General features: G+C 39.5%; 2 protein-coding genes across 2 annotated transcripts; one reads left to right on the top strand and one right to left on the bottom strand.

Moving 5' to 3' along the window:
• The first annotated feature begins 3,465 nt into the window (after positions 1-3,465).
• Positions 3,466-6,348, top strand: LOC115040744 (putative gonadotropin-releasing hormone II receptor). Its single transcript, XM_029497746.1, has 3 exons — positions 3,466-4,014; positions 4,723-4,927; positions 5,819-6,348. The coding sequence occupies exons 1-3, from the start codon at positions 3,466-3,468 to the stop codon at positions 6,346-6,348; spliced, it is 1,284 nt and encodes a 427-aa protein (XP_029353606.1).
• A 2,348-nt stretch (positions 6,349-8,696) lies between these two features.
• wdr93 (WD repeat domain 93) lies at positions 8,697-14,194 on the bottom strand. The gene is made up of 15 exons (XM_029498577.1): positions 14,123-14,194; positions 13,309-13,510; positions 12,998-13,062; positions 12,653-12,731; positions 12,478-12,563; positions 12,018-12,102; positions 11,788-11,929; positions 10,969-11,039; positions 10,659-10,745; positions 10,378-10,509; positions 9,648-9,855; positions 9,509-9,569; positions 9,264-9,420; positions 8,885-9,071; positions 8,697-8,787 (listed from the first exon to the last, which is right to left on the bottom strand). Exons 1-15 carry the CDS (start codon positions 14,192-14,194, stop codon positions 8,697-8,699), a joined length of 1,725 nt encoding a protein of 574 aa, XP_029354437.1.
• Positions 14,195-15,046: the final 852 nt, after the last annotated feature.

Raw genomic sequence — 15,046 nt, 5'->3', positions numbered from 1 at the left:
TAAAAACTCCCTGATTGCTGTGCTGGACACATGGACTGAGTGCTCCAACATCAGCACAGAAGCCAAAAAACCTTTTGGAAGTCCTCAGTATGAGACTGACTGCTTGAAGGAATGTCAGTATGTGGCTGTTTTTCCTCCAGTTCATTCAAAAATAATATCCTGGTTAAAACAACTCCAGGTTTAAAATCAACTAATGTGTGGTGGCAGTGTTTTTGGTTTTTGTGGAATTTAAACCTACAATATATGTTTGTTTTAAAGTCACATCCAGAAAACGTAGAACTGACTGTGTAATTCTCTTCAATGTATGTATGACAACTAAATATTACTTCCTCTCTGTGTGCCACTCCTGTAGAGTGGATTTTGCGTTGATGGACAATTAGTGCCTTCCATGTTTAAAGGTACATGGACAGTGCAGGTGTGTACGTGGAAAGTGAGCACTATGTCCAAAATTGAAAATTTCAAATTTAATTTGTAATGATAGAAAAGCTTGGACCTACTGGACACAGTTTCCGTGCACCGCCTACAACTCCACACTTACACCACCAAACCTGCAACACAGATTTAAGAATGTCAGGAGTCTCGTCACTGAATCTCCCATTTGCAAAATAAATATTAACAGCTACCATGTCAACAGATAAAATCCCTGATTAAAAATTCTTTAATTTCAGACTGACAGGTTTTACATTCAAGGTTTGAATGCTTTCTGCTCTTAGTCTAGTTGAAAATGATCATTTTAGAGCCAAAATAATCATAATCATTTTGGGAAATGAATATACAGAATAAAAAATGAAGCCTAACAAAAGCATATGAAAATTGGACAGGACTTACCACTATAAATCTTTTTGGGTGTATCTGTTGCAAGCAGGATGACAGACCTATTAGAGAAAAAATATTTAATCTAATTTTGCTCAACGTAGTTTGTAGATTGATGTAATTGTATTAATTTATGTGTGGGGTATGGTTTGCTGTATTCTGTGATGTATTTGTGCAGATGTGTGAGTTTTTGTGTGGATTTGCTGTATTTTGTCTGTGTGGACTTACCCCAGGAAGACTAGCTGGCATGTTATGTCCGCTAATGAGGATCCAAAATAAAAATTAAAAATTAAAAAAGTAGACAGTGTTTCAATTAATCATAACTAGGTCTCACAAACATAACAAGACAAAAACATATTTAAGACAGTATCAAGGATCAGCAACAACACAGCTGCTTTGAATGTTTCTTTAAAAACGTGGCTCCCCTGCTCAAATAAATACCCGTGACATGGCTCTCTGACGGCCACACTGGCCCTGGGCCCCTGGAGCCGCGATAAAAACAGAAGGAAACGGCACAAAAGGCCGACAGTGGCTGATTATGAACCACCGCGGGTCAAACGGAAAATTAGCTACTGACTGTTAGCATTGCTGTTAGCTGGGCAGCTGAAAAGCGAGTAAAATATACATCAACAAGACAAAAAACAAAACACAGGAAATGCTGCCTATTTGAACACACGCATGAATAACAGTACTGTATTTAGTTATTCTGCGATTGTGGCCTCTAGCTTTGGAGATGCAAGTTTGTAGTTGTGCGGGAAATCCAATCCGGCAGTTTTCACACCTGTGTTAGTTCAACTTTCTGCTCTGGATGAACAAAAACTGTCATTTCAGTCGCCTCCTATTATTAAAAAAGAAGTTAGTGTATTCAGCTTTTCTTAAAAACCAACTAAGACGTCCTCAGAGGAAACATGATGTTAATGTGTTGTATCCATTAACCTCATTTTTTGTATATTCAGCATTGAACAGTTTTTACACACTGACTTGTCACTTATAATGTATTTATCCCAGGCATTCAATCACTAAATTAAAAATCCTACTCTTCTTCTTTTTTTTTTTTAATATGTAATAACCTTAATGTGTGAATATGCAGATTAGGTCAGACCACGCCCCCCAGCCTCTCCCTATCTGGCGCTGATTGGTGTGAACATTAAGGTGGAGCGGATGCAGAGCTCACAGTGATCACCATCAGAGGAGGAGCTGCACAGATGTGTTTCTAAATTTACATCATCCCACCTTTGGAAAACTAACTGACACGGATGTGCGGTGATTTTTTTTTTTTTTTTTTTTTTAAGTCATTTGGATCACAAAGCCGCGCAAAAGGCTCAAACCGCAGCCTCCACTGCACATGAAGGTAAGCGTGTTGCGTTCAAGTGCTGCCTGCAGGTTACAGACTGGACCTTTGGCCATCGGTCCCCCCATCTGCAGATCTGGAGGCTCATTTGTTGTCATGAACTAATTAGGCTGTAGTTCTATAATCCCTCAGTGTCTCACCTCACATCAGTCTAATGTGTGTGTGTGGGAATCAGGACATGCAACAAAGTAAAACGTTGTCATTTGTGCCGAAGGACTTTTTGAGATATTCAGTGAAAATAAATCATAGAAAATCACCTCTGGATCCACACACTCAGCTAAATGTCATGAGATACTGGGAAGTACCGTTTTGGGTTTGATCAGTGGATTATGATATGAAAATGTTTAGTTTAGTAATAATTTTGATAAATCGTCCCCCCGTCGAAACAAAAAAGATTGAAGAAATAAGAAAACCCAGAACAAAACAATGACAGAGAGAGAGAGAGAGAGAGAGAGAGAGGGAGGGAGAGAGCATGATTGTGTGTTGAAATCTGCTTAAACGATCTGTGGAGTATTCATAATAACACAATCATTATTTACACAAAGTTTCTCCAACATTTCCCATCTATAAAAATTATTTATTTTAAAATCAGAGGATGGTGAAGACAGAAATAAATTACAGACTCGGTGAGTCCTGTGAGGTGAATGAATGAATTTATTTATATTTTAATCAATATGATAATAATTTGGTCTTTTAAATCCAGATAGTGGATATTGAGTTGTGTATGTTCATTAAACCGGCATCCCAGCTCAGCTTGGCTGTGCAGGTGTGGTCACGACATCAGTTCAGTAAAACAGAGGCTGCCTATAACTTGTTGGATAAAATTGAACCAAAGAGGGTCCATTTGGTTTCAAATTCAAAAGACAGAAACATAAAGATGATTTTTGCTTGTTGCATTTTATTGGGAGACAATTTTGGTCCCAAAGGTTCACAGTGACTGAAAAAATCTTTCCTGTGTGCAGGTTGTGGATGAGAATTTCTATTCCATGCACACGAGCAGAAGTCTAGTAGATATTTGCACTGGATTCATATTTTTCACATCCCCGACAGTTTGCTTGCTACATTCTTCCACCTCACTGATTTATAAGGCGAATGAGGCTCCCATATATTACTTCCTCTTGATGAGCCACTGTGTTATTCATTCATGTTGATGTTTGTGGTTCTCCTGTGACGTCACAGCGCTCCACACCCACTTCAGGGCCCTGACTCATCTGTTCTTACCTGATTGATTCTCTTCATATTTGTTAACAGTGGCTCATCGTGGTGAATGAGCATGTTGGCTCCTCTGCCAAGCTCAGAAAATGGACTCCCCTCAGTGTGACTCTGCAGTGACCATGTACCTCCTGATGGCAGACTGCCCGCTGAACACCACCTGCAACTGCTCTTCTCTCCAACACAACTGGACCGGAAGTGGCGACACGCTGGATCTGCCCACGTTCACCACTGCAGCCAAAGTCAGAGTGATCATTACCTTCATTCTCTGTGCCGTATCGGCCTTCTGCAACCTGGCCGTGCTGCAGGCGGCACACAGCGATGGGAAACGCAAATCCCACGTCAGGGTGCTGATAATCAACCTGACGGTGGCAGATCTCCTGGTGACTTTCATCGTGATGCCCGTGGACGCGGTGTGGAACATCACAGTCCAGTGGCTTGCCGGGGACTTTGCCTGCAGGCTCCTGATGTTTCTCAAACTGCAGGCGATGTACTCGTGCGCCTTCGTCACTGTGGTGATCAGTTTGGACAGACAGTCGGCCATCCTCAACCCTCTGGCTATCAACAAGGCCAGGAAGAAGAACAGGATCATGCTGTCTGTGGCGTGGGGCATGAGCACCGTGCTGTCGGTCCCTCAGGTGAGGTCATGTGGCAGGGCTGATGAAGTATTGTGTTTACAGAGAAACATGGCCAGCTTCTATATTTGGGTCCGTTGTGATTCCAATAAATCAATTTTGTAAAAAGAGAAGAGAAACACGAGGAAATGTGGGCAGTGAAGTACCAAAGTTAACCGCAGTACAGCGGCCATAGAATTAATGTATTCATATCATTAGTGTTGTATTTGCAGCTTAATACCTCTCTGTTGTGAATCATTTTCACCAATTAGATTGACTTACTGCCCAGCACACTCACACACATTCCAGTTTATCCTTTTTCCTCTCACCGTGTGTCTCATAGTGTGTTTTTTAAGAGCAACCACAAACACTCGGTTGTGGTTCTTTTCCAGGAAATATATCTTGCTATCCACAAATGCATGAAATTGGTGGCAAAACAAAATTATAATGAATGAGCTAAAAAAAAAAAAAAAGTCATATCAAACAATTCTGTAAAAAATGTCAATGCAACCTGTGCTGAGAGGATGAACAGACCTAAAATCAACAGAACGCATTTCCACTCATCACTGATCAAACACTCGCAAACAGCATCTGCATCATCAAATATCTCCACAAGGAGGAGGGGAAAATATGAGTGACGACATGGCGACTGAACACATGCAGTCGGAACAATCAGCGTTACTTCACGTGCCTGAAGACGACTCACAGAATATTCTTTCTTTTCCTCCTTAGCTATTCCTTTTTCACAACGTGACCATCGACCATCCTGAGCACTTCACTCAGTGCACAACACGTGGAAGTTTTCCCATTCACTGGCATGAAACGGCCTACAACATGTTCACCTTTTCCTGTCTGTTCCTGCTGCCGCTGGTCATCATGATCACCTGCTACACAAGGATCTTCTGTGAGATCTCCAAACGACTGAAAACAGATAACTGTGAGTCTAAACTCAGTTTTTTATGAGGGACAAGCTGCTGCTGTACATTATTTTCACCCTTTTATTCATGAAAACTGGGCTGATAGGTTCAAAAGAACATAACTATGATTCTCAACAGTACGGCCTCATCACATCAAAAGCGGTTTACCCGAATTACAACAGAATGAACTTGTGTGCTTGTATGAGATATCGTCCGTCTGAATTTCTACAGTGGAGGTGGGTGGACTCTCATTTTGTGGCGTCCACGCAGAAGAAGAAGGTTCAAAATCTGAACAGCAGCATCTCCTTGCAGCTGTGTTGACTCAGGATAATCCACAGACTCCAACATGCACAGCTTTCATTAAATAGATCACTTTCGGCAGAGTAGAGGGGATTATGGTGTTCGACTATCTCAACAACGATTAAATGAACCAACATCGTTATTCACAGTCATGAATCCTGATGACTGTGAGATCCATGACTGTTCCTTAAGTACCACCATCCACTGACTTTCTTTGGCTTTATTGTTAAATATCTTGAGAACTATTGCACGATCTGCCATTAGAATTCATTCATATCTTATTGGGGTTAGTGGATTAAATTTAATCACAATAATTATCCCTGAACTAAATATCAATTTCTGACATTTCCATCAGTCTCAGCTATTGTTTTAGTGTTTATCAGCTAGTTTCCACTTTCCACTGCATATTTACACTCTGACCAAAGATCAGATGAAATCAAGAAACATTTTAGCTCGTTGCAGCAAAGGCATTTGACTAATAATTTAGTATCAAAGCTTGGCAGCAGTGAGCCACTCATTATCTGCAACATATTACATAACACATGTATTATTTATAATTATCAAGCCCTTTTTCTGATATGTACATTTTGGTTTTTTTGTTCTGCCTCCAGCATCCTCCAATGAAGTACAGTTACGCTGTTCGAAGAATAACATCCCCAGAGCTCGGATGAGGACTCTAAAAATGAGTATTGTAATCGTCCTGTCTTTTATTATCTGCTGGACTCCGTACTACCTGCTCGGACTCTGGTACTGGTTCTTCCCAGAAGACCTGGAGGGGAAAGTCTCCCATTCCTTGACACACATCCTGTTCATCTTTGGCCTCGTCAATGCCTGCCTGGACCCCGTCATTTACGGCCTGTTTACCATTCACTTCCGGAAGGGCCTCCGGAGGTATTACTGCAACGCTGCCACGACGGCATCTGACCTGGACACAAACACGGTTATAACTGGATCGTTCACGTGCGCTGCCACTGCTTTACCACTGAAGAGACAGGTGAGCCCTACCGGCCAGGAGACATTCATCTTGTGTAGTGATAATCACAGCAAAGCAGAGTCAGTGTCACAAGGGAGCAGCTTTCTAATTGTGGACACTGACGCAGAGAGAGATCAAAACCACTCGAGCCCTGAGAGCATCATATGAGGAGCAGGCGAACGATTCCTGGTGGTTTTTACTTCTGTTCTGTAACTATGTAGCCTGATTTATTAACTGTCTAGCTGTGTAATCTGATGGATCACATGTTCCTGGATCACAATGTGTCATTTTGGCTTACTTAAAACAAAAAGTTGTAGGTGGCTTGTTTGTGTGGTCAGTGAATTGTGATTCATTGTCATCTTACATTAAATGTATTTATCGGGATGAGTATTGTGAATCGGATGCTGTTGGCAATCTTCTGTGGCAAATTTACCCGTCAGGTGAGAAATTTATTAATAAAGCAGCAAATGTAACTATGTAAACTGTTCCACAGCAATTCTGAGCAATCTTAGCATAGATCTCTAATGGAGACACCATCTTTGTCCTAATTTGTAGCTGTCGGCTCCCTGAGGGGGCGGCTGCCTGTAATCAGAGATGAGTCATAACACCTAAGTGGAAAGGCCACTTCTACCCTGGAATTGTGGGTAACTTTGAAATGATCAGCTCTTGGCTCTTAGGGACAGAAAATGGATATTTAATGTTTTGTTCAGAACAAAAAAACAAATGACACATGGGGGTTCAAATGCAGCGACTGTAGCATCTTATCGGCCCACTGAAAACCATCAATCAAGCTTCTTTTCTTGTTTTATAAAAGAAATGACGTACTGTAGCTGTAATTGTCGATGTAATAACAGCTGTATTTCAGCCATCTGTGACTAATGTAGAAGATCTCAGACGCCACTTTTTACCAACTACATTCACACACACATGAACTTTCCCTGAATATGAAATTCACCAAATAAATTAGAGATAACTACAGTGTGCCAGGAAAGCACGGCGGCGTAGTGATTAGCACTGTTGCCCCACAACAAAAAGGTTGCGTGTTCGGTTCCCGGCCTGGGGCCTTTCTATGTGGAGTTTGCATGTTCTCCTCGTGCCTGCGTGGGTTTCCTCCGACCGTCCAAAGACATGCATGTCTGGGTTAATTGGTGACTCTAAATTGTCTGTAGGTCTGAGTGTGTGTGAGTGGTTGTTCATCTCAGTCTGTCTCTGTGATGGACTGACGACCTGTCCAGGGTGTAGCCGGCTCTCAGAGCTTCATATTTACCATATAAGTACAATTTATCAGGTCTAATAATAATAATTATTATAATAATGCCAAGCTCCTTTTTCAGCTTATTCTAAATGTCATCATTGATCGATGTTAAGTCTATGTTCAACGTTTTGCCTTTGTTTTACTGTATTGTTGCTTTATCTGATGGCACTTTGTAACTCTATTTTGAAAAGTGCTATAAAATAATAATAATAATATTAACAATGGTGAAGAGCAAAACATTCAACTACAGTATAAACAACAGCAACAAGAAAGAAGGTTTAAAGTCTCTTGCTCAATAAAAGTACACAGTTCCATACAGAGCATTGTTTCATTGTTCCTTGAGCTTTTTTTTGGCCCCAGGAAAAACCTGATGATGACAGTGACGGATGCCCGGGTCTTTGAATAAGTCTCTCAATTATCTCTGATACTTTGGCAACAGTACTTTAGAAAGTCAAATTTTCTTTCAAGCTGAAATTAAAACAGGTGTCAGCATCAGTTTTCTTTCACAGAGATGCCACGCAATAATATGATCCAACAGTGCAGATCAATGTCCAAAAAGAGCAGCACGTTCTGCCACCAGTTGAAGCTCAGGGAAGGAGCCGACCAGAAATAACGCTGCAGAGGAACATTAAATTTGTGACTCACTTGTCTCATCCAAGTGAGAAAGCAACAAAATAGTATGTGAAAATAATGAAGTAATTTCAATTTTGAAGGCCTTTTGTTGAAGAGAGACAGAGAATCTGTGCTTCTTAGGTTCAATTATATGTGAAAAATGGAGACTGGTGGAAGCAATTTAAGCAAATCAATTAATTTATGAACATAAACGGCATGAGGTTTTTTTTTTTCTTTTGTAGGTGCACATAAAACAATACCACTTCTTTTGTTACAAAACTACTTCATCTAAAACTTTACAAAAAACAAAATGGATTTTTTTTTAAGACTGGTCTATGATGAAATAGTAACGCAGAAAATCTCTTTTGTCATTTTTTTTTGTCTTCTGACATTAAAAACACAACATATAAAACATTCAACGACCCCAAAGGCAGCAGCCCAGCCCTAATGAGCCTGAACACACTCATCCTTATAAAATACACATTAGAGATGGCGGCTAGCAACCACAATAATGTTGTCTAATGTTGTCTTTTCTCTTCTCTATTCTTACCCTACTCGACAAACTGGCATCACCTCAGTGTTTTAATTCACTACTACGTGAATGATACATTACCATATGGTTGTTTGCAAGAGTTCAGTTTGCTACTGCTCAGCTGTGTCCTTGTTGTGCCATCACTGCTTCCTGCAGCTCCTTCCATGTTTGTGTGAAAGCTCTGCTCCTTGCATCGGCAGACAGTGCTCTTCACATGAAAACAAAGGAAACGCACACACAAGGTTAATATTCAAATATGAAATGATTGTAGTTTACAGAGGCATAAAAGTGCAAAGTCCACAAACCTTTGCTGAAGGTAGCGGTCGCAGGTTTCCTCTAGAGTGATGTAGCTCAGCGTTTTTTGTCGCTGTGGGGAGTCTGAAGGTGAAACAACATACTTCTGAAGGCTGTCAGACTCTCCAAAATGAAAGATGAAAAGCTGACTCTGGCTGTATTCTTGTGAAGATGGCCTGTAGCTGGTATCCTGATCACCTGTATGACACGTTACTTTGGTTGTGTATCATCTCTATGCACATATCCACTTTCATCTGAACCTATATTGAAGGTCACACTCCTCGAGAAGATCAGCAGTAACTCCATTATCAATATTTTTCCCCTGAACTTGATAAAACCAAAGCCTCGGGTATAATGAAAAACAAAGCAAATATTTGTTTTTGGATTTACCTCGTATGAACAGAATTCTCCGTTTACTGTTCAGAGCATAAACAGGGCTGCAGGGAGTTGCAATGGAATGAGTTTTTGGAGGAATTAAAGTGCACAAAGTTTGCTTGTTGAGGACATCATGGAGGAAAATTTTTCCATTTCTTTGCACCCGAAGGACCTAGTTTTGCCAAAGGAGATTAAAATGATGATATTATCAGGATTAATGCTTTTGAATTCTTTTTATAAATGAACTTCATTGTTCTTACTAAGCTCCGCAGGGTTGGCACTGATACAATGACAGTTGGCAGGTCCCCAGTGTCCTTTGGGCTGTAGTGTTAGAGGGAATTAAGTGTGCTGCTGATTTTTTTAAATACAATATGACTGCATGTAATTCACTCAGGTAACCTGTCAGTGAGCAGCGTTATGCGGGACTGTCTCCCTCGTCCTGTGTTGATAGTATGGATTGCTCCACTTTTACAAGCAACCAAAAGATGCACTTCTTCTGTGTTAAAAGACTGGGTATCATCTCCAGACACAGGCCAGTCATCCACAAACTGCATCCTGGAGATGACACAGTCTGCTGCTGAAATTAAGACGACAGAAAAAGGAGCCCCTGTGGGAAAGACAAGAAAATGAAAGAGAGAATAAAACAGGCCATTATTAACATAATATATTCCCCCAAGCCTTCAACACTTATGCAGCCCCTTTTGAATTTCAACTTTACTCTTTTGACGCAATCACCTATACACAAGCTCATTTCACCCAGAGAAGATCGCAATTTCACCTATTTTGTGACTAACCAAATCTCATGAACGCATGTGAAGGTTGGGGTGTAGATCCATTGGTAAATAATTAGAACTAAACTCATTCAATGCCACAAAGTTTATATCATATATAGTACTGCTGTACAAATAAGTGTGAGCATTCAAGTACAAATTTTTGCATTATATTAGACTCTTGTGAAATGTAACAAACACTGTCAATGACCATGAGCACTTATTAATAAAACCATTTAAAAAAACCACTCAGATATGCTGAAACAAGGGTGAAGGCAGTATAAGCAAATAAGAAGTGAGTCAGCCAGAAATAATATTGGCCATAAGGATCTGCTAGACACACCGTAAGACATGCTCACCAGATTGTCTGTCCCAGATACACACCAAAGCACTATCAAGTCCAAGAGCTATGTATTGGGTGCATCTAGTAACAGCAGAGCAGAGGATTTTCTTTGTGTTTGGCCAAAACAAATAAGGAACGGGCTCAACATCTGCTTAAAAAACAAAAATAAAACATGGATCACAACATGTTTTCCAGTGGCTTTCAGCAATACATAATAAATGAAAAAACATGGTAGACAAAAAAATTCACAATGAACATAACAGGGTGCGGTTATCAGCATCTAATTAAACAGTCTACCTGGTTTGAAATTTCGAGCTTTATGCAGCTGATACTGAAGAAGATTATGACTGTCACTCCACCATACACAGAATGCAACAGGAGATTCTGCTCAGAAAAGGTCAGACATTAAAAGCATACTGACAGGAGCAGAGCATGTCACTGCTGGCTAGAAAGTAGTGACTGAATGATTATGAGAGATAAAATCCATCAGAGAAATCAGCAGGGCTACACCCTCAAGGCTGCCAACCTGGCATTTGTGAAAGGTTTTCCACTGAAATATACCAAATTTACAATTCATTATTTTTAAAATTACCAAATAATTACAAACCTGGCTGTGACCTTATCTTTAAGTCTCCAGGAAACTGACCACAAGGCAGAAGAAAATGCACAGTGCAACATCTGAAAAACAGATAAAACCACCAAAGAGTCCACATAACTGTGAGAAATCTGCATTTACATGAAATGGTTCATCAGGAACTGATCCTGGGCATGATGTCACAGCCCTGGATTTAGTTGAATTATATTTCTTTCTGTATGCTTCTGGATGTCTCTGTCACCCTGGTCTGTCTGTGCTAGTTGGTTGGTTGTATGTATTTATATGTGCAGCTGCCTCTCCCTGCTTCTGGCAGCTTTTGACATGATGGCCCTCTAGCCCTCAATCAAATACTATCACACATTCCCAGATTGTTAAACCCCTCAACATAGACTCAATCCTGGACTTAACTCAATTTCACTCGAACTGCTGCCTGCTAACCAACCCTACAATCTCTTCACCTTCCGTTTCCAGTTCCTTGGACTTCAGATATATCTCATTATTCCAGTCTGCCTGTCCCTACCATAACCCTTTCCCCTCTGACTTGCCTACAACTCTCACCTATCATCGCCTACAGTACCTCAGCCCAACCCCATTCATCCATCTTCCTTCAACATTCTCACACCAGTGCTGCTTGAGTCTTTGTGTTTGCGTCTTGGTCCAGATAAATAATTACAAACGTCCCACAATTTTGGTTATATAATATAATATATAATATATAAATAAAAAATTACTTTAAAAACACATAATTAATTATAATGTGATAAAATTGCCAGCTCAGTTGGGAGATATTTCTGAGAGATACTCATTTTATATGCACAAACTTTATCATACCTTTGGCTTTCGTGTGTTTTTTCTTCATCTGATTTAAAAGAATGTGTCTCTAATTTGCAATTCTTGGTGAGAATGTCCAAAGCCAAATAGTGCATCAGAAAGTCTGTTGTCTGCACCTCATCTGGACCTTCCATTTCTGTCCCTGCAGAATGCCACAAACAGGACACAACTGGACATTTTCGCAGAGATAGATCTGATTGTACAATAAATACGTTGACAAAACATTTTACCTTCTGGAATTTCTGGTGGCTTAATTTTAGTTACCACTGACAGTGGAGTCCATTTCAAATCCACGTCTTCATTACAATTTGATTCCTGAAGATTCAAGACAAACACCAATAAAATAGAGTCCTATCATAATCCTTCTCAATTTACTCATGATTTGATTTCAATAACATGAAAAAAGTTAAAAAATGCTCCTGCTAATATGAATAACAAAGAAGGGGGACCTTTTTCTGCCAGTGATGTGCTCAAAGACACTTAATGAAATGTGTACATCAGCAGCAAGTCTTTCTGTTTTCTTGTCATTACCAGTTATCATCTGTTCAAATATTTCTTGTCCTCTCCCCTTTCTGCATTAATTTATTTAATGATGCAATATATATATATTTTTTTAAATATTGGTTAGTTGATAAACACATTTAAAATTAATAATATTGAATTCTCTAATATTAAACTACAGAACAATACCTGGATATGTGACACTGCCATCTCTAACTCTTTCAGCCAGGCTTCAGAGGGGAAGCGATACACTTCGAGCCAAACAGCACTATTACCTAATAGAAGATATTAAATTCATGTTGCTCAATATTCAAATATTAAGTAGTCTTCAAGCAAAAGCACCAAGAAACAAGTCCTTACTTACAGCTGATTGCTGCAACTCCATAGTATCCACCTTGAGATAGTTCGAAAGTCAAACAAATGCTCCTTTTGTTGACATTTTCCTGATATTGACAGAAGTTTTTTAATCTCTTGTTAAAAAATATATTTCAGTAAATGAAAAAAATCAAACCTTTATGCAACAAAGATTCTTGTGATGTTTCAGAGAATAACTATTACACTAGATTTATATTCAACCTGATAAAATATGCACAGTTAATATGCAGGTTCAATAACTGTTAAATACGTTTTTGAGGGAGTAAATTAAAGTACGAGAAGATCCAGCTAAAGACATGAATGATAAAATACAATAACAAATGTCAATACGCACCATGCTGTTCACAGTGCTGAGCAGGTGAATGCTGTCACAGTGATAAGCAAAGACTCGGGCAACACCTGCAGTGAAATATGATTGCAGCTGGTGTTACCATGATGATGATGACAATAGGTGTTTCTGGAGGCTCTGAAAACCTCTACTAGATTTCCAGTTTTACCACCTCTTTTCTCTTGTTTGTTATTTATTCATTTGTTTTGCTGTTTGAGTGTAATACACAACCTGAGAGCAGTCAATCTAGAAATATCTAACAACTTAGAGATCCATAAAGAGAATTGAAGTTGGCTCATCAGAGGGATAGAACCCACCCATATCATCAATAGTTGCAAGCAGATAGGTCTTCTCGGTTATTCTGCTCATCTGAATAGACGTTATTTCCAGTCTGTCCTCCAGCCGCTCTGCGACACAGGTCAGAGAAGATACACACCACACAGACAAGCCGTGAGCGTGGCCCAGACTGAGGTACATGCCATCCTCCGAGCATGCAAGACAGTTGGTGCTCTCTGGAAGCTAATGGATAGGCGAAACAATCAAAAATGAATACCAAATATTTCCTTCAGTAATCACCCATCTTTTCATTCAATGAACGCTTTGTTCCCATTAACAGAGTGAGAAGGAAGGATTGTCCAATCCATATATGCGTCTCACAAATACTCTTCACTTGATTTAAAAAAAGTAACATGCATGTCAAGCTGTGAGCTCTGTACCTTTGTTGCACTGGACGGTCTCAAAGTTTCCAACCTTGAGTTCTCTGTCTCACAAGCTGCTTCCATTTCTGGGGTCATATACATAAAAACATGCTAATAAACGTAGTAAACAAACATGGTGTCGAATTCTCTGCAAAGTAACAGACACGGACATTGCAGCAAAGGTGAGAATGGCCCTAATAATGTCTGCATGTGGAGGAGGAATGTAACGTTATCACCAAACAACAATAACAATAACAACAAATACAACTGAAGCTAATGAAGCGTTAGCAGTTAGCTAACGCTGAAACTGATAGCAAGACATGAATCCAAAGCTCACCACGAGCCCGAGCACGTGGGCCGGAGGGGAGCGACCTTCGGTCAGAAAGTAAAAGAAAATCTTTTTCAAAAGCTTCGTGAATGTCTTTAAATTCACCTTCATGTGGACAAAGTTGGAGAAAGTGACGCCGGGAGCGACGGACGACGATAATGGTGTCACGGTGGTCATGACGACGGCGTCTCCTTGGGCTCACTGTTGCCAGGGCAACCTGAGCTTCACGTCAACGTCGTCAATTGTTTGATTTTTAAATTAAATGATTTTATTTTATTTTTAACTTCCAAGCAAATAAAAACAAAACAATAATTCGCCAATTTTTAAACTCAGTCAACAATCAAAATGGACAACAGTGGTGACAGATGTAACACACACACACACACACACCAGGTATCACGTTCTTTGGAAATGGATTTATCAGGATATTGCTTATTAAATATATTTTTCTAAAATCATTAGGAACAGCTGATGGTCCTTTGAATAAACATGCATGTCTAATAGTCTGTAGCATTTGTAAAAGTATGTTTATTGCGATTAACATAGACTCTTAAAGCGTTACAAATAAAGCAAATGAAAATGTTAATAATTATATCATAAATAATATCGGTATGATCTTCAGTAAACAAAATGCTTCACTATAAAAGAGCAAATAATTTTCACTAAGCTTCATCCAGGTTTCTCATCCTGTCATCAGGATCACAGCCGTCAACACAAACAGGTCAAAACTGCCTCTCTTATGTTGATAGTTGCTATTTAAGTGGATGATGCATTTCTGAGTAAATCTACTATTACCAGGGAAATGTTAGAAAAAAAACAAAAAAAACAAAAAAAACAAACCATGCCATTATAAATTTGCATGAGATTATAATGGCATTGTTTGGGATTCAAAAATAAAAGTATTGTGTTTACCTGGAATTAAAAGAAAGAAAAACAAACTCAGTGTTATAAAATATTAAAGAAATGCAGATATTGAAAATAGCCTTTATAGCAAGATTGTTTGCATTTTGTGGCTGTTTTCTTAGATTT

Source organism: Echeneis naucrates, chromosome 3 (assembly GCF_900963305.1).
Source record: "Echeneis naucrates chromosome 3, fEcheNa1.1, whole genome shotgun sequence".
In the NCBI taxonomy this organism is placed as follows: Eukaryota; Metazoa; Chordata; class Actinopteri; order Carangiformes; family Echeneidae; genus Echeneis; species Echeneis naucrates.
Note: the sequence above shows the minus strand (reverse complement) of the source record. Positions and strands in the feature narration are given on the sequence as shown.